The 21,782-nt window shown below is 40.2% G+C and overlaps 1 protein-coding gene across 1 annotated transcript; it reads left to right on the forward strand.

The window, feature by feature from the left end:
* The first annotated feature begins 3,184 nt into the window (after positions 1-3,184).
* On the forward strand, positions 3,185-12,124 carry pkdccb (protein kinase domain containing, cytoplasmic b). The gene is made up of 7 exons (XM_053335778.1): positions 3,185-3,851; positions 4,671-4,811; positions 6,350-6,621; positions 6,991-7,070; positions 7,367-7,474; positions 11,505-11,681; positions 11,984-12,124. Exons 1-7 carry the CDS (start codon positions 3,237-3,239, stop codon positions 12,085-12,087), a joined length of 1,497 nt encoding a protein of 498 aa, XP_053191753.1. The 5' UTR covers positions 3,185-3,236; the 3' UTR covers positions 12,088-12,124.
* The last annotated feature ends 9,658 nt before the right edge of the window (positions 12,125-21,782 follow it).

The raw sequence follows: 21,782 nt of genomic DNA on the forward strand, positions 1-21,782 counted from the left end.
CCATTTTCATTATTAAAGAATCGGTTATTTTCTTTATTAATTGATGTTGTTTTAATCGATCAAATGTCGGGAAATGGGGTAAAATTCTTTTTTTTTCCAACCAAACAGAATTCCCAAGAAATTCACATTTGAGAAGCTTCTTAAAGAATGTCTCCAAATGATGAATTGATTATCAAAATAGGTGGCAATTGATTAAATAGTTAGCAAATAATCAATGAATCAACCAATTGTTGCAGCTCTAAACAAACACATTAGAAATACTGTCATTACTTGGTGTACACATTGTTGCATTTTTATTTAAAGGCCCAGTGGGTAGAATTTAAGAAAGACCATCTCCAGAGCCAGCGTTTGGTTTGTCCATTCTGGGCTACTGTAGAAACATGGCTATGCAACATGGCAGGCTTATGGAAGAGGACCATCTCCCATGTAGGTTTAACAGGCTATTTTAACAAAAACGCAACAATTCTTATTCCCAGGTGATCATGCACTAATTAAAACATACTTATGATTATTAGCCTATATTATGTTTCTGTTAAAGCTGCTCTGCTAGATGCCACCAAGTTTGACACACTTCACCTTTAAATAATATAAGTAGTCTTTAAGTATCAAAATGTATTTTGAAGCCTGGTCCCTTAACCTTCTTGTTGTATTAACAAAAAGAAGCACGTAATGTTGAGCCGTATACCTTTTACCTTATAAAACACATTTTATAAAGATATTACAAGTGGTAATGGGTTTTTGCATGGTTAATAAATAATTTACTAATTCTTTATAGATGTCATTAGAAGCCATTAATAAGAACATATTTTGGGAGACAAGGTTGAATGAACAGTTAGACTGCAAAAGTCACATACTAACACGTATAGCTGTAGACATAATGGATAAAAACATTTATTAGTTACCGATTAACATTTCTAGTCAGAGGCTAGATGACTTATTATAAAGTGAGACATAATTAGCTTTAATGGATCACTAACAGTATTCAACAGACCAGCCAAAGGGATTTTACACAAACTGGCAACCCCAAACATTGTTGTTATTATAGCCTATAACTGTAGGTCTACTCTATAAAGCAGTTATAAATGATTCATTAACTATTAATTAATCCATCAGTTGCAACCTTTTATGAAGTATGAAGAATGTTGTCAAGTATAAACACATTTCATTAGAGTTTAGCATGTAAGACTCTTAATAAGCCTACAGTCATTACATAATGAAGCATGAATAATATTTCCATCTGTAATATGGCGTACAAATAGTATCTCAAAAAATATATATATATTATTATTATTATTACTGTGTTGCCTTCTTCTGCAGCCAAAGAGACTGAGACAAATGGTTTCCTCGCTTTAAGGTGCAGACTGTGAGAAAGGAGGGAGTTCCTAACATTTTTTTACGAACGGCATCAGACTGATAGTGATGTGTTTTCCCAAAAAGTAGCTTTAACTGTTTCTCAATTGGGGTTAAATCAGCTTTGGTGGGTTTACAATTGTTCTATTTTCAACATAATTAGGAGAAGAGAAGAAAACAGAACTGAGAGTCAGCCAGAGCCGGCCGACTCAAAGGGAAAGGAGAGACTGTGACACAGCAGACCTGTGAGGCTCGTTGCTAATGAGGTGGCCGCTGGTCTGGCTCTGGTTATAAATATGAATCATGGCACAGGACGCTTGTCTCCGAGGGGCCACCTTGGAAAAAAGAAAGGAAATGATTCATTGGAAGAAAAGGCAAAGATCAGGAAAAAGAGGGTGTGAGAAAGTTTTGGAGAAGAGATCAAAGTCATATTTCATGGTTTTAAACGAGAAGCAGAAACATCGGAGGACAGATATCTTTATTTTCATCTCGGTGATGTAGCCTAATAAAAAACTGATTCATAAATGTTTATGTTGGGTTGATTAAATGTTAGATGAGAGAGGGACTCCATCAGTACAACAGTCCTACAATCAATCTGATTATGTAAGGACATGGCCTTGAGCTGAAAGAGGTGTAGTTGAAAACTCAGAATATAAGTAAGTGGATCTTTAAGTTTAGATTTTCTTTACCATATACATACTCCTGCATGGAGTGTTTTTGTGCAACATGGCCACAAACTTTAACAAAAGCCTGTTGTGTTGCAGGCATGCAGTTTACTGAACAGCCTATTTTGCAGCTGACATGGCTAATGTCTTGTTGACTTCAGACACTGATTAACTTACACTGGTTAGCTGTTCAGCCTGCCAAATACACAAACACACACATACACACACATACACACACACACACACACACACACACACACACACACACACACACAACAAAAACAAATACACACGCACCCAAAAGCTGACCAGCACATACACCCAGAAATGCACGTATAATGAGAGGCTGCAGAGAGGGGGTTTGTCTTCTGGCTGGTAATGAGGCGACAGCCATTGTAATTTCCTGTGGCAGATCACTGCCAGTAAGTGGTGATGCGGAGGGAAACGCTTCATTACAGCTCCAATGCTGCCACAAGATCTGCAACACAGCTGGATAAATAAAGCTACAACAGGAAATTCAGCAAGAGAGGCAGAGTGGAAACAAGGAGCACAATAATGTGTTTCTTTGTAAATTGGATTGCACAGAAACACATTATTTGGATTTCTGTGCCATTTCTTGCTCAACAAATCAATTACTTAAAGTGAGGACAAAAAGATGCCCTGCTGCCACCTGTTGGACAGATTGTGAAGGTGACAGCAGCCCTCGACCTCCCACTGTCTCTGCCTCACACTATAAAACAAACACATGCTGGTTGTTTTATGTAGAACAACATAATCACAGTATCACTAATTGCATTTTGAACTCAGTTAAGCAGCATACAAACACAACCATTTGGGGGTTTATTTAAGATAAGATTTTAAAGGTCTACTTTAAACTTTTAAAACTTTTTCTTTTTTTAATGTGTTGCATATAATATTTATTGGTGGTTGCATCACTTCATGCAGACGCAGCTTCTGATTGCTGTTGATAGGGCAGCTGCAGAAAAGTGCTTGAACATGCAGACTGAGTGACAACATGAGGTCGAGCTCTCCTGCAAAGTTGTTCAGCGGGTGTAAAGTTACGAGCGGACAAGACACACCTCTAGAGGGAGTTCCCGGGGAGGTGGAAACAAGGAGCTGATCACTTCTCCTGCAGAAAGTCAGGAGTGCTTTCACTTGGTCGTCTCAGCCCGCGGCCGTGCGTCTTTTTCCCCGCAGTAGTAGCCGTGCCACGAGAGGAATATGCCCGTGATGGGCAACTCTTTACGCGCGGCTGCCCTCCTGGCTTTCGTGGTTCTTTCTATTCTGGTATCACTCTTAATTAGCAGCGTGCAGCAGTTTGGAGCCAAAATATCGCACTTTTCCAATGCAACTCTTTCTGGTGATGAGGGGGAGTTTGAGTCGCTCCGCGGGGCGTTGAACTCCCAACTCAACGAGAGGCGCAAAGAAATCATCCCACTGCTTGTATTCAATGGTGATGATGAAAACGGACTATTAAGGGAAAGTCGGCGTTTTCTCCAACATGACGAAGCACAAGAATCGACTTTGGATTATAATTTGTGGAATGAGATCACACATGGCTCCAGGAAAGCGCATATGGATGAAATGGATTGTGAGTCTCTAGTGGACATGCAGGCGGTGGAGATCCTCGGCTCTGGATACACCAAACTGGTTGTCAAAGTAAATTTGGCTGGAGGTCAGCCCGTGGCGTTAAAACTGGTCAATGAAAAGGGCATAGACATGGGCAAGTGTGTGGAGGATTTTAAAGACCCTCAAGGCTGCCGTGAGCTCGTGTCTTACAAGTTGAAGAAAGAAATGGTGTTGTTGCAGAGACTGCAGCATCCAAACATCATAAAGGTAAAGAGCTGACTCTGCCTTCCTTGTGTGCATCATCTTAGACTCTTTATCCTCTTGAAAGTTTTACTGTCGAAATGCTAAAGCAACATTATTGCAAATATTTTTATTTCATTGCCAAGTATGAGGGATTAGAAACCCCTGCTCACTTTAAAGCTCAACAAACATTGGAAAAATCCTGTTGGAATATTACTAAAATTTTCCACAATTCATTTGCCACTGCTCACCCTTTGTCTCACACAAACTGAGCAGTATGAAAAGCCTCCTTGGAGCTGCAGGACCTTCCCATGTAATTAAATTAAATTCACTGACCCTCTTCTGACCTTTTGGGTACAGTTTTGCAAGACCAGACAATGTGCCTCTGTCCCTTCCACTATCCCTGGTTGCATCTGAAACCCCCCAGCACTTATTCACTCAAACTATTACAGCCCAATTTAGAACTAGTTTGAATCTAAACGGATGGGTTTATTTCTCACATCCAGCATTGCCTCTTCGAGTGTGTGACAGCACTGTGTCCAAAACAGTTCAATTGATTAATTTCACAGGGCGCATTCCCCTTGTAGGATAATGTGATTTAACTGTCACAAGTCTGCTGTGGAGAGAGCAAGTTTAGCAGAACATCATGTCCTCGCAGTTTACTCTTACGTTCAAGAACTTGTAGGCACTTTCATTTGTTGCTTTCTCTAATTTAGGCAGTTTTGAAAACAACAAAAAAGTTGCATTGTACCTTTTTTTTATACCATCATGTTCTTTCTTTAGACGGTAAAATCCCACCGGCTCTGTTTTACTGTAACTAATCTCTGTTATTCTCCAAACCCACAGCTCAGAGGTCATTGTGCAGGAGATTCGGGAGGCCAGGGAGGAAGAGGACAAGGGGGAGAAAGAGTCACAGTCATTCTGGAGCAGGGGAATCCTCTCCAGATGATCCAGCTGCTCCAGAGCCCCTGGGAGGACAGATTCAGGGTAAGCACGATATACTACCACTCTCAGCTGTTGAACACACATGCTCTGTGCTTTATCCTTAACACTATACTACACCCTGGGAGGCTGAATGTGTCTTTCTCACATATATTGCAATGCATGTGCGAACCTTGCCTCTTGGCAGAAGCGATGGAGGATGAAAGATGAGGGAGATGGACATTTGAAACTCCTGGAGGTCTGACATCTGTCCTTCAGTGTATTTGATCAGGCCATGGTTGGAATGGAGATGGGTACTGGAGTTAATCCACTGCAGGCTAGGAATGTCATCTCATCTGATAGACAGACACACACACACACACACACACAGCTTTAGCTCAACCCCCATCACAGGTATGCTCACAGTGGGAGTCAACAGAGGCTGAATTTACACTCCAGGGATCCGTGTGTGTGTGTGTGTGTGTGTGTGTGTGTGTGTGTGTGTGTGTGTGTGTGTGTGTGTGTGTGTGTGTGTGTTCATGCATGGATGTGTTTGAAAGAGAAAGAAAGGGACTAAGTGGAAAAGAATGTCAGAACATGCATTATTTTATTTTTTGGATTAGAAAGTGTAAAAACTAATTCTACAAGTATCATTTCAAACTGCAGGCCACATTTTGCAACATCACCCAAATAGCCGTCCATGATACCCCCCTCGAGCTGGGCGGCCTCTTTCAGTTTCAGCTACGTTGCATCTGCGCAGGCTACAGTAATCCAGGGGTGTTTGGTTTCAACCACCCTGTTTTTACAGCGCTCCGATCCCACCAAGTGACGTCCAGGAGACTCAGAGCATTACCTAACACTGCAGCTATGTTTGTAGTGTGACAGTCATTTCATGCTCTGTCAGTGCGTTGCTAATGCCTTTATTTTGCTGTTAGTAGTCTACTTATTTTCTCCTTCTCTTTTTATTGTAGGATTTAAAGAGTACTATAAAAACGGTCTCAGGAAATGGTTCGCAAGTGTGGTTGCTGAAAAGTCTTAAAAGCAGCTAGCAGTGTATTTTTGTGAGACTGGAGGTTTTTATATTTTTAGCTACATAATGAATCTTATTTACTCTCTCAATATGTGAACTTTTCAGGAAAAAAAAGTCAGTTTTAGCTTGAACACCAGGATTTTTTTCAGTTATTCCAGCTTTTTGGATTTTTTATTTTCCCAAAAGTCAGAACGCTAAAACTTAATACAATATTGAAAAGCTAGGCTGTAACTGTACTTTTTTTTTTAATCAAATTAATTTTTATTGTATTAAATGGCTGAAAATTGTGAAAAAGTTTCCAGAACCCTAATTTTGTCTGACCAACTGTACAAAACCCCAAATATTGGAATTTAATTTAATTTCAAACCAGAAAATAAACAGCAAATTCTCACATTGGAGAGCTGCAACCAATAAATGACTTACTGATTAATCATCTTTTTATGAAGTAATTGTTTCACTGCTAGTTATAAGTTTCTTGGTGTTGTTGTGACGTTACTCATTGACTAATGTCCAGTTTACCTAAAAAATCATCAGTCCCACTGATCAGGTTTTGGCATGTCTGATCTCCTCCTAGGTGTGTCTGGACCTGGTCAGGCTCCTCCATTTCCTCTCCCATTCTCCACTGGGCTCCGTGGCTCTGCTGGACTTCCAGCCTCGACAGTTTGTTACCGTCTCGGGTGAGCTGAAACTCACAGACCTCGATGACGCCAGCGCAGAGGAAACGGTCTGTCAGACAGACGCTGACTGCTCCCTCCAGTTTCCGCACCGAAATTTCACTCTGCCTTGCTCGGCCCAGGGAGTGTGTGAGGGCTTGAATGAGAAGATGAACATTTACAATGCCTACAGGTAAAAAAAGAAAAAGTGACAAAGTGAGAGTTTTAATACATGATAGATGTGTGATTGATGATGCATTTTAAAGAAGCTGCACGGTGGATTGGTTAAATACAGACCCAGCTGACATCTAAGATGTTGCTGATAGTAACAATGCACAGCTGGAACTATGTGGTTCGGTGGAGAAGGTGTGATGATTAAATTGGCAGTTTCAGTGGAAAAAGGACTCTTCACCCTTTAAACAGCTTTCAGATTTTTGACAGCTTTATGGACTGTGTTTGTTTTAACACCAGTGTGAGACAAGTCATCTGTGGGGACTATGTGATAGGGCTTGTCTTTCTGTCTGTCTGTCTGTCTGAATGATTTGTCTTTGCTTGGCCCCAGGTATTTTTTCACCTACCTGCTGCCTCATCAGGCCCCGCCCGACCTCACACACCTGGTAGACCACATCATGAACTCCACAGGTGAGGACGAGAGAGACGTTTTGACATGACAGGACATCAACTATTGAAGATCAGAATGCAAATCATTCGGTCATTGTAGTCGTGTAATGACATGCCTTTAAGTGCTTCCTTTAATGAGCTCGACAAGATGCTTCTTGACATGTAACAAGGTAATGAATGCAGGTTGTTATCGCCTGAAGTCACACGGCTGGGATTAGACAGGAGAGCGTAGCGAGGAGATAACAAATCATCCATATTGGCTGACTATTACTTTATGCCTTTAGTCTTACCAGACTGAATGCATTGTGTGTGTCTAGGGGAGCTGAAAGCTGACATCAATCAGACGCTGGAAGCCTTTGAACACATCCTCCTCCTCTACAAGTCTGGCCTGCACCTGGACAACCTGCCTCCATCAATAATCAGAGGTAAGAGCTCGTGGAATGAAGGCTGCTTTTTATAAAGTACAGTGGGCCCTCTTGTAGACCCCTTTCTCCTCGGAGAGAATGCCAGGCCTTTTTTCATCCGCTTTCAGAGAGAGGCAGAGAGTCTACACCCCTGTTTTCATTTTGTATCTTTAAAAAGTGAAGAGGGGGGTTGGGGTGGGTGTTTCTCCCGCTCAGGCTGTTTTGACAGGTTTATTAGGCAGCTGGAATGAGAGGACAAAACCAACAAAGTGGGATTAATCCTGCATGTCTCTGGCTCAGAAAGCACAGTCGGCGTTCATTTAAAAAAACAGTGCAGGGATTGGCACACACTGAGGGGTTTCTGGCATACTTTTTCTCAGTTTTTGAATTAATTTAAATAAGAAACATTCTACTTAACACATTTTTTTGCGTTCAGAATAACCATATAGAGTAATTTTTTAAAAACCGTATCGTCCCACTTTTGTATTCTCTCCATATAAGCACCGAAAGTCTTTCACTTTTCTTCCCCTTCAGCTCGCCTCGGTTCCACTGCAGCCCCTCACCCCCTCCCTCCGTTCCTCTCAGCTCTATGAAATATTAATAACAGAATGACTCGGTTGCCTTCCTGTGGTGAGACTTTCCATCCCCCAGATGCTGAACTGTTTATATAGCAGCACTTTGTGAATTTAATCACAGATTCAGGGTAGAGAGGCCTGGGCGCCGAGGCTGACACCAGGAAGGAATGTTTTAGCTTAACAAGGAGGTGCCATGAGTCAACCCTGCTGCTGCTTAGTGTGTGTGTGTGTGTGTGTGTGTGTGTGTGTGTGTGTGTGTGTGTGTGTGTGTGTGTGTGTGTGTGTGTGTGTGTGATAAGACCAGTAAAAATGTGTTGAGATTATTATTTTGCCATATTGTGAGTTTAGTAAGAAACTTGTTTTTCGGTGATGGAGAAGCCCGGTTTTCAGTGTTTTCATAGTTTGGTTTAATTAAATTATTTTCACATTTTCAGCAATGACTAACATTTTTGGATTATTTGCTCATTAAAAGCAATAATTGAAAACTTCAAGAAATACTCTTATTAGATTTCTTTCCTAGCGTGAGATGAGAAGATTAATATAACTCTCATGTTTTTCTGGCTAACCAGCTGCTGACTGTAGCCTTAGTTATTTATCCAAAGGCAACAAAATCTGCCTACCAGCACCTCTAAAGTCTGGTACATAACCCCCCTCTCCCTAAAACTATAAATTTAGTTTTTTGTTTGTATAAACCAAGATTTTTTTTTTAAATTGTTAGCTTTAGAGGATTTTTTCAACCTATGGACAAAACTAGAACAGCTGCAAGTTTTTCAATTCATTCTCTGCAGAATGCAAATACTGATTAGTGTGTCTCCCAAAATGTCAAACTATTGCTTTAAAGGGACAGTTCACCCCAAAATCAAAAACACATATTTTCCCCTTTTCCTGCAGTGCTATTTATTCATCTATATTGTTTTGGTGTGAGTTGCTGAGTTTTGGAGATATCAGCCATAGAGATGTCTTCCTTCTCTCAAATACGATGCAACTGTTTGGCGCTCAGCTTGTTGTTGTCAACATGCCAAAGAAATATTCAGCAGCGATGTCTCTTTCCAGAAATTATGACCCGGTTACTCAAGATAACCCACAGATCTTGTTGTGAGCAGTTTTATGTAGGAACTATTTTCTTTCTACCAAAGTACACCCGCCAACCGTCTCACTGCACTAAAGGAGGCATGCATCTACTCATGGTTGGTTTTAATGACTGAACAATCAGAGGAGGAAAACAAAATCACAGATTTCGCAATTGTATATTAAAAAACACATGGGCTCATTAACAGGTCTGCCTGAGAAGAAGAAGAAGGAAAAAAAGTCAGAATGGCAGCCAAAGACACAACTATGCTTTATAAAAGAGGCCAAGAGGAACATATTGTAATAATATATATGTGTGTGTGTGTGTGTGTGTGTGTGTGTGTGTGTGTGTGTGTGTGAGTGAGAGAGAGAGAAAGACACTCATCAGGTCCCGAGTCTTAATTTAAAATTGCTGACAGATGTAGATTCATTGGTAATGTGGATGTAACTTTTCCACAGCTGAGATCATCTGTGATTTGATGGAGAGCAGTCTTAGTTTCTTAAAAGGCTGTTCAGTGTTCAGTTATGTGAGGCAAAAAGACAAAGAGTGAATTCATTTGAAAGTAGACCCTATAGGTCAAAGAAAGACATTCTTGACACTAAAATAAATAAAAAATATGCCTGACATTCTGTATATTATTATGAGAGGAAGACTGTTTCCTGTCCTTCACCTTACACACAAAGAGCTTATATTCATATGTCTGTCTCCTCAACAGCTGAAGCCAGCCTCCCTTAAGCTTCGCAACAGGCCTCATTTTTCTCTCCCCCTGAGAAGGATCCTCTAAACACTCCTTCTCCTTGTTCCCTTTCTCATACCCAGAAGGCAGATCCTCGTGTCTTTTTCCTCTTAACAATGTCCCCCCCCACACACACACACACTGGCTCCTGCCATTTAGGAAGGGTAACAGTTTGTAACAGTGTGCCTCCTCCATACGGGCTCATAGACGAGGCTTTTGTCCTCTGTGTGTGTGTGTGTGTGTGTGTGTGTGCTGGCTCCTGCTAATGTGCAGCAGATGATTTAAAGCCAGATCCACTAGATGTCTGACTGAAAGAATTATAATGATGAATGTAACACAAATGTTGGGGAGGAGGAACGTGAAGTGATTTTTTTTTCCCCAGTGTGGAACGACATACTGTAAAAGAATATTGTATTTTTTTTAAATAGACCATAATATACTCAGAGGCTTCAGTATGTAATGATATTTTTAATGAAGGAAGAAAGTGTTTATCACAAATAAACTGGCAACAATTTTTGTAGTACATTGTGAAGTTGTACAGTAAGCGGATTTTATTCCCCATGTTTTAAGAAAACACTGAAACTGTCAAAGCTCCTTTTTTAAAATAATTTGTTCTGGCTTTCTATGTCAAATAAAGCCAGTCAGACACTATGTGAGACTTCCAACCTACATTTCAACTTCTCACAGTGAGATTATTTTCCTTGTAGGTCTTTTGTTGTACAGATAAAGTGAATTAATGTTTGAATATATTATGTTGTCGGCTTTACATCAACTTTAAAACAAAGTAGCTTAACGTTAAAAAAAAGGTTAAAGAAAATTATTTATATGAATTCAAAGTATCAGAACCATAAGCAGTAAAAGAAGTAAATCAAGTGGTTAACAATCGGTTTCTCTGTAGCATCTCTTGACTTTGTCGCAACTGATTCTGAGTCTTGCATCACCACTCACATGCTACGTCCTTGGCTGGCATCAGTCAGCTAATCAATTACGCTCAAAAACAGCTCCAACATAATCCATAGCAATACATGTATGTTTTCAGAATACACTCAAATCTGTTTAAATGACTGCTTTTTAGTCTTTTTTAGTCCACATTTATTAAAGGATGTGATATTCTATATTTTTGTTATTTTTCATCAAATCAAAATAACTTACAGCGCCCCTGTTGTAATGAAGAAATGTCAGCCAGATGTCAGCCAGTGCTACATGCTGCTACTCACTGATGTTTTTTTTTTCTACAACAATGGAGATTTATGGCACAGAGGAATTAGCTTATTCATGCTTTGGCTACACAGAATATAATCAGATCAAATCATTGTTGGATTTGGTCACGTCATGATATTGGTTGAAAATAAGAAAAAGATGGAATATCACCAGACTTAACTAACTGGATCATGCTGTTGCCAGGAAGTCACCACTTGGCATTTCGATTCAATTCATTTCTCTTTTACCTTTTTAAACCTGTCAATCATAACCACAGTACATCTCCCTCTATGTCAGTAAGAGCTTTGTAATCTTCAACCATTTTGTTGTTCTTATCTGTATTCTCTGCAATCATTGTATCATTTTCCCTGCAGGGGATCATTCAACTTTCATCTTCATCCTCAGAGAGCGCTTCAAAAATCATTCAGTAGCCTCACGTACTGAAGTAGCATCTCCTTTTCTGTTTTTTAGATTACACTGTGATGCGAGGTATGGGGACCTCTGGGAACGTGGAGTACCGCTGCTGGCCCTCCTACAGTCAGCAGGGCTGCGTGCTGTCGGTCCACAGCGCCCGAGAGGCAGCGTACATCTGTAACTCCCATCCTCACTGCAGCAGCTTCAGTTTAAGTGGACACAAGACGTGGACGGGTTAGTAAAGCCACAGATAAACTACTTTCTGTCTTTTTTTCCACTCCTTCCTATTCTGTTATCTGATACACAAGTCTCTTGACAAATGTTATGTTTCCTAGCTCACTCAAGTCTGAATAAAACTTGCTACTTAAATTGGTTTCATGGACCAAACAGTGAAAACTCTCCATACTCAGCGGCTACTTCTTTAATCTTTTAATGTCGCTTTTAAAGCTGGAATGTATAGTTATGTCAGAACATGTTCCTCGTTAGTGTTGCTGATGTGTTAAACATTTTCCTCTCATGTTTTTTCTTGCTCTCAGGTCGCCTCCTGGCCTCTTTCAGGAGCGGCTTCAGTCATCTGGTGCCTGACGAGACATCCGAGGTGTATGTGAAGAAAACCAAAACTCCTGAAACTCCAGTGTGACATGAGGAGCAAACTTGTTTCTGGAGATATTAACAGAGTGGGATGAGAGGGATGAGGGGGGGGGGGATAATGCAGCCGGTGATGTGAAGCAAAGCAAAATGTCGCGCTTAAGATGAGTACTGTGTCCTCCTCTGAAACATGTTGAACGCAGCTCTGGCTTTTTGATGTGCAGGAGGAGCGTAGAGGCTGGGCTGAGGAGAAGGCGTTTGAAGTGAGGCAAGTGAATGTGATGTATTTATAGGGCTTCTGCTCAGTGACTGTTTGATCTGCCTGCCAGCTCACTGCCTCTGCCAACTACTATTTAAAGGGATTTCCCTTCAGGTACAATTAAGGAGGGGGGAGCCTTGTGCCCTCAACATGATTTTTTTTTTCCTACCTTGTCTTTATTTTCTCGTGTGTTGTTTTGAGGCCGGGTCCCCATAGTAGGATTTTTAAGCCAAAGAGGTAATAAGAACAGCCGCTGCAGCTCGGCCGTTTGAAGCCTGAGGACGAGAAAAGAAAACAAGCTCTTATACAAATACACTTTGATGTTAATGCGCTGAGGTTGCGTCTGTTCTTTCATGGTTCTCTGGCTTAGCTGCACTGTGGTATGAGACGGCAACAAGCATGTAAGCATTTACACATCAGCAATGAGCAAAAGATGATTGAAACCATTCCAGAGCAGTTTGTCCCTGCATACTTTTCTAAACTTACTTTTATAGTGTTTAGTTCATAAATATTTATATGATCAAATGAAATGTAATTGTTCTTACATGATTGTGCATTATAGTTTATGTGCACCTTGTGGGTGAAACCTTTATTTTCAATGAAAAATTATTCACTTCAGTGTTTTTTTATACTTCACTTGTTGTAACTGTACAGTTTTACAATTTGTAATTTTATAAATGTATTGTTTCTACTATTTTTTCTTTTGTGGTCGTTTTTTATTGTATTAAGTGTAACTATAACTAACAGGCAGATTTTTTTCTCATTAGCACCTTCGTGTGTGTGTTTCTGTGGGGGAGGTGAAACTTGCATGTCTATACTGACTTGGTTTTGTGTGTGTTTAAGTCTTTTATCTGCTTGCGTGCCCCCACATCTACAATCTGTAGCCCATCTGAATAGGCGAGACTGCAAACCTACAGAGCTCCGCAGAGTTTGCACAATACCAGAGGAATGCATTCAAATGCCCTGTCATGCTGGGCTCATTATGAGCCTTAATTAATACTTGTAAATGAGCTTACTTACTGTTCCTTTCTCATGGTGAGAGAGGGGGCATTACTGTAAGACAAAGGCAGTCATCAAGACAATCAGTGCTTAATCTGCGGTTTGCACACGAATGGGCTTGCCATCTGTGCCTGCCAGGAGGAGCCTGGTGAGGTTGAGATAAGGGCAGGACTACAGGGTGGCAGTGAAGAATTTGTAAGGTCAGGACTGGAGGATCAAGATTCAACAGCCACAGTTTCTGGTGGAAGAGAAAGAACAGACCAAATACCTGTGATGTCCTGACAGAAACCAGGGACTTTGGTCTTGTCAAGCTCAGCTCTTCACATGCTCTTGTTACGACAAAAAACACCATTAACTTAAATGCTGATAATGAATGCTGATAACTTAAATGATGAGAATGAATGTTGATTAAGAAACAATGAACCTAGTCTTGGTTACATTGAAACTTCAATCTTTTCAACATTCAATCATGTTTAAATTGACTAACATCCCAGGCAAGATGTTTTTAAAAAACTATAAACAGAGAAAAAATGAATTTCAAGACTTGAGTTATAGTACAAATATTTTTGAATGTGGTGACTCCTTTACCACTAACTTGAAAGGACATGTCCTTCCTACAAATTACACTTTTATGGCTGAGAATCCGGAGAGGCCTCAGGGTCCTCTTTACCTCATGTTGGCCCCTTGTTGTCTGGACAAAGCTGGCTGATTAGAGTCTGATTATGGAGATAAGGAGTCTGACTCAGATTAGATAAGACCAAACCAACTCACTGGGTTAACATAGCAAGACGGACTGGAAGTACTGGCTGCGTGATGGGGAAAGAATCTTCCACAAGATTGTGCTTTGTCTCTGCAATGGTAAATATACCTAAAACCTGAAACCTGAAAGAACTACATATAGTTACAAAAACCAACATTGAATATGTCAGATTGTTTTATTGCTCCAGTACCACATATGTAGGTTAAGATTCAGATTCAGTCATATCTCAGGAATTTAGAAAAGCAACAAGCCGGTAGATGAATGGTTGACTAATATAGGCAAAGTCATTTAAATGATAAAAAATATGTTATTGCTGAGGAGTAGATGAGAAAATGCCATGAGGTGTTAGCTTAGCTTAGCATAAGACTGGAAACGGAACCAGTTATATTGAAATTGTGGAATCAAAACCACAAAAAACTATTTAGAGACTAAAACATACATGACATTATGTGTTTATAGAGGAGTGTAAGAGGTGCCAGTAGACTACCTGTTTCCAGTCTTCATATAAAGCTTTCAATCTTCTTGTCTTCCTCATCTGCCAGTAAATGTATTATCCCAGAAATCTCCAACTATTCCTATAAAAGTAGGCAGTGAACATAACTTTCCAACAAGCCTATTCTTCCAGCAATAGGCTTTAATTTATTGAAGCTTACAGCTGAGGTTCATCCTCCTCCCAATCAGCTCGGGGAGAAAATGTCTGGCGTCTGAATGGTTTGTCTTGGCACACTTTTTGACAGAACTAACGGATGTTCTGGCTTCATTTGTGGCTTGCATATGTTGTTTAATGCTCACATGTTTTGAAATACATCTCAAATATGGAACGCTGATAGGTTCATTAAATTGCTCAGTTGAATATATAGTCATAGCACAGCAATGCATCTTTCTACATATTCAGGTTTGTTGGTAAGTCTGAGGTTGGTGAATCAGCCCCCGTGGTTGTTTGAGGGGTCTTCACAGCATAGTTTCTGTATTCTGAGTTAAGTCTGAAAGTATTCCCTTTCTTCCCCAGACTCTGTTTATTTAGCTGGAAAAAATGTGTGGAGGTTTGAAGGTTGAGCTACTCCGAGCCTCTTTTTGTTTATTTTGTTATGAAAGTCACATTTTGTTTAGGGATGTTTTCATTTTTTTTGTATGGCGGTAAAACATTTAAAATGATGTGTATTGCTGTTCTCATGCTCATGTGTGGCACAGTGTTCCTCTGTTTTTAACCGTGTAATTGACAAGTTGCTCTTTTTTAAAGGTTCAGGGAAGGAGAGGGGGAGGAGAAAGTCTGTGTTTTTTTACTCAGCTCCATACCCCTCCATTTCTGTTTTTTTAAGTTTCCAGTTTCACCCGACTTGTTTCCGTCAGGTTTTATTCATGACCTCCATCTGGAAATAATATATGTTCATGAAAACAAGCCATCAGCAATTTTAGGTAAGAGTTGTGTGTGTGTGTGTGTGCGTGTGTGTGTGTGTGTGTGTGTGTGTGTGTGTGTGTGTGTGTGTATGCGTAGGGAGGGGACATTAGGGCCTCTTCTGCAAGGTTCAGGCTCCTCCAAGGAACCACCGATGCAACAGTGTTAGCACAGTGAGAAAGACGTCTGTGACTTAGCTAAGAACCAAAGCCTCCATCACCCTCTCTTAAAATCCTACTGCAATGCATTTGTGGTCTGGCATAAGTCTTTGATTTAAATGCAAAGTTAGTCATCAAATGTTTGAAACCGCAGCTGCTGGGAGAAATTACGTGTCAGACAGGTCTTTGGCAAAATGTTTGACCTTGGCTCAGACTAAAAATATGCATTAACTCAATGAAAGCCTGCATAGTTCTGCAGGAAAGAAGATCTGGCTTGTGTTTGAGCTGCTTGCAGGAGCGTACGCAGCCTGTGACGGAGAGATAGAGCAGATATTCACTCGACTCCGGGCTCACAGAACACCTCTGTGCTGTCTGCCGCCTTGGCTGCTGTACACAGGAGACTGGCTGGTCACACCTGAGAGCCTCTGAAGAGTAGCCAGACATTTAGCCACTCTGTCCCAAGCACAGAGGCCTCTTAGTTTGCAGGTCACTGTCTGTATATGTAACTAACTATTTGTCAGTCTGCCTGTCTGCCTGGAGCCGATACAATCTCTTTTAAAGCCATAATGGCTTTAGCAGGCCCTGAAGGAGAGTGCGAGTAGGTGTGTGTGTGAGGAGAGGTTTTCATTTCTGCCTGTCTGTTTTGGGGTGGGGGTGTGGCTGGATCATGTTTTAAAAGCCCTGAAGTTAACCCCAGTCAAAAGGTTTATGCCTACCACTAAAGCCACAGAGGCATCTTGAAAGGTGTAATAGCTCAGCGTTGTATCCAGTGACATCTCCATGGACCTCCTGCTTAGTTCCCTGGCATATGATAAAGCAGATTATTACAGTGTTGAACAATGTGTCCCTAAATGGAGATAATTAAAGGAACATTTCCCAAGCTGCAGCATCAGATTCGGAGCCAGCTTTATAACATATTTCGCAAAAGCCTGAAAACAGTTAATTTATGTGGCATTCAGTGTTTAGTCTTTGCTGAGTGTCTGTGGTGTTATTGCAAAATGTTCTGGTTATGAGATCTCTGCATGTTCTGCTGCCTTGCATTCCCTCCCACAACATCACAGCAGAAGCAGTCTGGGTCATTTGTCTTTAGAAAGAAACACGGACCTCTCTTCCTCACCAGTCCATCCATCACATGGAGGCTCTGAAGTCTCCTGTCGCCCCACCCATCCTCCTTTGCTCTGCCACTGGCCTCCCTTCTGTCTGAGCTGCTCCAAAACCTCGATAGCCTTACTATTAATTTAAGCCTCTGCCACTGCTATTCAATTTTTCCACTTCATACATAACTCCAACCTTCCATCAGTGTCCTCCTCTTGCCAGTCTTCCACTACTCCCTTCTTCTTCAGTCACAGCCCACAACTTCTGTGAAGCATCTGGAGTTTCCCCCGTCTTTTCAGCTGGCTGAGACCTGAGGGCAGGGCTGCTGAGGATCAGGAACTGCGGTTTGTGTGTGTGTGTGTCTTGCTGCCTACCACTGCTGTTCAAATCAAAGTGGCTGCCTTTTGTTGCACAGGAATCCCTTCCGTCACACCTCGGCCATTTCTCAGTGGGGGGGACTCTCTGCCTGAGCCAAAGGAAGACTTCCTCCTCTACAGTTAATCTTCTAGACTACTAGAAATACATCCTCCCCCGCCCCCCACCCACTCCCCTCTGAGTTACAGGATTATACTCAAAGTCTATTCAGCACTTTTTATTTTGATAAGATTTAACTAAGTTTTCAATCACACAAACAAGTTTAGAACCTTTCTGGAACAGAAAACATATGCTCTTCATGTTACACATAATTAACAATCACATTAATCTTGTTAACTCATACATTTTCAACATTGACAATTTTTTATTTTTCTGTGACAGCTGTGATGAAGTATAAAAAAGGCACACTTTTTATCAGAATAAAAAGTAGTGCTTTCTTTTTCCTGGTATTTGGTGGTGTGTCTTGTATTTTTAATGTCAGATACAGTATTCAACTATAATCCCATCTGAAGCAGGCCAAACTTTTTGCATGACACGTAGATAAAACTGACTGTAACTACAATTGCAGAAGTTTTTTGTATGCTCTCTCTCTCTATCTCTCTCTCTCTCTCTCTTTGGCACAATGAAGTGCAGCTTCAGCAGCCTCGTGCAGGTTGTTAAACCTGCGGAGAGCTGTGAACTGCAGCTCTTTGCCACAAGTCCCCAATTTGGGTTCTGCCCACACAGTCATAAAACAGTTAGTGGAATCATTCGAGGCTGTTAGATTTAACACTATTAAGAGTTCATTAGTACCTGCATACACAACTACTGATGCCACGGGACGATCATTAACATACACCCATTAAATGTCTATTTTTACACACATAATTAAGCTCCCTTTTGGCTATGACATGTAAAAAAAAAAAAAAAAAAAAAAAAAGCATTTTTTAAATCAATGGAAAATGTGTTTTATATTGATATAAACGCATCATTTACTCCTGTTTGTGAGTACATCATTACTGTTGCTTGATGTGTAGTGTGTACAACACAGGTTTAAACTTAAATTGCAGTTCTTAAACTGAACTACTATATGCTGGGTAATTACAATTAATTAATAAAAATCAATACATTTAAATGTAAATGTCCTACTAAAAATATTGATAAAAACTATATGATAGTTAAAGACCTTCTAATAAAGGTATTCTGGCTATATGGTTTTAAAGTATTCTCTGGGATTTCAAAGACTTTAAACCTTATATAACATTAGCCTCATGAATATGCAACACAGTTACACACAAACACATAAAGATTACACTGCATTTATGTGACATGTATTTATGTAATGTGAAGAATATCAAAGCACCTGCTACAGTATGTGTCTACAATACAAAAATGTATCTGCAGATGACCAACAACAAAACAAAAAATTGGATGAAATTATATTTACATCAATATATAACAATATATATTTAAATATTGCATTCATTAAGACTATATGTATACATTTTACTTAAAATTTTGAATAAATCCATCATTAGTCTTAACACTTACACGCATTCATTTGGGGATTGTACACAACACTGAGTACAGTTTATATCAGCCACATCTAATTACACAGAGATGGTCGTAAACACAACCAGAACATAAGTGAAGAGACAGCCTGTACCCAGGAAAAACGAATTAGGGCTGTAGGTAGCTTGATGTCAGGGTTGACAAATGAACCAAAGAAAGTGGCAGCAAGTTGTAGAGTGAGACTGAGAGAAGTTGACAGACACAGGAGGGGAGAGAAAGAAAAACATCTGGGTTGACAGAGAATGATGTTTAGCTACAATAGAGGTCAACTAAACATTTACTTATGTTAAGTAACTTAGGTATCATGACAAAATATCTTCATAATATGCAGCACTACACTGTCCTTTTTTTGTTTAGTAAAGGTGATTGACACAGTTGACCATGTACAACAACTGACATTTGTAAAAGGTTTTAAAATGTTGTTGCAGATAAAACAAAGAGAGTAAATTGAGTTATATTGTCCTCTAAATTTGTATTAAATATCAAGCATGTCTCAGATGAATCTATGATAGACCCCATTGTATTTCCTTTATATATGAAATGTCTTATTCTCACATGGTAGTATGATGTATTTCTATGCTGATGATGTAGTTCTGGCAATTCTCTTAAGGTGGCTATTTAGAACATAAAACTGGATATTGCCATTCAGAAGTCAGTTAATACTACTATCTGTACAGTTAACAATAGTATTGAGATCTATTTTATAAATTCAAACTTCACAAGGTTTCCCTCAGCCCTCACTTATCTCATCCCACAATACTCAATCATCAGAATTACTTGCATGCCCTATTATAATTTTGTTTGTCTGCTGTAATTAGAGTTCGACTGTGTCAGAACTCTAATTACAGTGTTTTTCATCACCTTTTATTAATATAAGATGGTGTCTTGTTGATTGTTCTTTTCATCTTTGTCACAACTTGTTTTTTAGTAATTTTCCGTGCCCTTATTTCTTCACTCATTACTTTAGTGGAATTTGACACTATTAAAAGTAAGGGATTGTCCTGAAAGTGTTTTCCTGGATTTAAATCATACTTGTAAATGTTATTCATTCTTCTCAAGAGTGTGTTTACTTCAGCAAACGTAACATCACTCTATATATGCATATAAATATTTTCTCTGATTTCCTGCCTCTACCTGATTTCTCACAGTGACCTGGTTTCTTGTCTGCATGGTAACATACCAATGCAAGATAAACCCGGAAAACTCATATTAAACCACTTTACAGCCTAATTAAGCATAATTTGGGCACCATTTTGGACACTGTGTAGTATATTACCTCAGCCGAAGTAATTGCATTTAATAGTCTTGGTAGTAGATGCTCCACTTTCTGTTTGCCTGACCGAGAGGGGTCGAGAGGGCTTTATGGTGTGAAGGTTTGGGTTACGTTTGCAAAAGGACCCTCAAGCTCTTCTGCAAACAAGAGTTGGAGATCAAACATCAAAGCTGGCCCCAGTGTGAAGGCTGGGGTGCTGTGATGGGTGGAGGGTAAAGGCGGGGTCACTGACAGGTCTGGAGGACAGATAACAGTGCAGAAAACCCTCTTACATCTCATCTCCTGTGTTTTCTCCAAGTCTCAAGATAACCCTGGTCCCTTACACCGAATCCTAACCTCTCTGACACTGGTGTTGCTGGACAAGTATACCATCTGACCCCACTTAATCACATGCTGGACCTTTCCCTCGTGATAATCCTCCCAGTCAAGTGACAAAGGGTCAGCTGAGCAAGCTGAAAAGTAATTCAGGAACTAGTTTACGGAAAGGTTGACGGTGGGCATAGTCACGTCTGCAAAGCGTTAAGTATGTTCTGAGGAAAATTTGTGCATTCAAGTGGGCCAGTAATCTGCACAGAATTATGAAGTGTCTGGCAAGCGCTTTTCTTTGTCTCCTTCATTATGAAAGGCTTTAGGAGAAAAGACGAAGTTGGCTGTAATGTTTTATTCCTTTGCTTCCCCCCTTCGGTGTTTCCACATATTCTTCTTTTTAATGTTAACTTTTTGTCTCTCTTCAGCTCTACTAAAAGATAATTTGATTTCTGCTTTTCTGTGTGCCTGTCTGTCTGTGTCTGGTAGAAATTGGTGACACTACTCGTAAACATTATTTATGGCTTATTTAAAAGAAATGAAAAACAACATTGTGATTAAGTTTAGTTGCCAAGATTGCAGTCTTGAGTCACTTGACCCCGTAAATTTCTTGGTATCCAGGCCACTTGAAGAACTGGAGACAAAGGCTATCTCCTTATGAGAGGGAGTTACTATTTAATGAAACTCTAGCGCCCCTCACAGGACACAAAAGCTACTACAGCCCCACATGTAATGAAGAATCTTGCTGGAACGATGCCAGGTTTTAGCCAACCTGTCTCCCAGGGGGTAAGATGTTTACTGGAACTTTCTGTGTTTCTGATAAAGGCTGAAGAGATAAGTAGAAGACGCAAGAAAAATATAACAGAAAACAACTGTGGCTCTGAAAATGAACTGTGAGTTTGTCAGAAGAGAGTTGGCCCCGGTTATGTTGTAGTCTGTGTAAAGAAAACTGTTTTCTTAGATTTATTTCATTTTAGTGTTAGGATAAGTGATGTAGACGTAGGAGAAAGTCAGTGAAATTATAGCTAAACAGGCATACCATATCTGAGAGAAACAGTATCCCAAGGGAGGACTGTTGGTGGTAAATTTAGTGTCCAATAGATAAGTCTATAAAGTTTGATTGGCACATCCACTGGCCACTGGTTAGATTGTTGGGAGAGTGAGAGAGAGAGAAGGAGGAAGGATAAGTAGATAGTAAAGAAAAAAAGCTAAACAGAGAGAGCCAGGAAGCTAAGAGTGTAAAGCAGAGAGCAGAGACAGTAAAAACAGGGAAAGGTCGTATACAGAAGAGGCTACAGTAACTCAACTGAAAAGACAAGACAGTGTCCTGATCCACCTCTCTTTCTGTAGCCATGTCTGACTGTGAGGGGCTTCCTATGGGTAAGAGAAACCAGAGAGTTTACATGTATGGAAGTGTGCACATCTGTTTACGCAAGTGTGTGGGGGTGTTCATTCAAGTTATGAATGCCTGTAAATTGTTTAGATTTGCGCAAGTGTGTGCTTTCTGTCATTGTCTTTTTGTTTATGTATTTGAGGGAGGGGTGTTTCTCGGCCCATCCTGTTTTAGTCTGAGCC

Source organism: Scomber japonicus, chromosome 16 (genome assembly GCF_027409825.1).
Source record: "Scomber japonicus isolate fScoJap1 chromosome 16, fScoJap1.pri, whole genome shotgun sequence".
Classification (NCBI taxonomy): domain Eukaryota; kingdom Metazoa; phylum Chordata; class Actinopteri; order Scombriformes; family Scombridae; genus Scomber; species Scomber japonicus.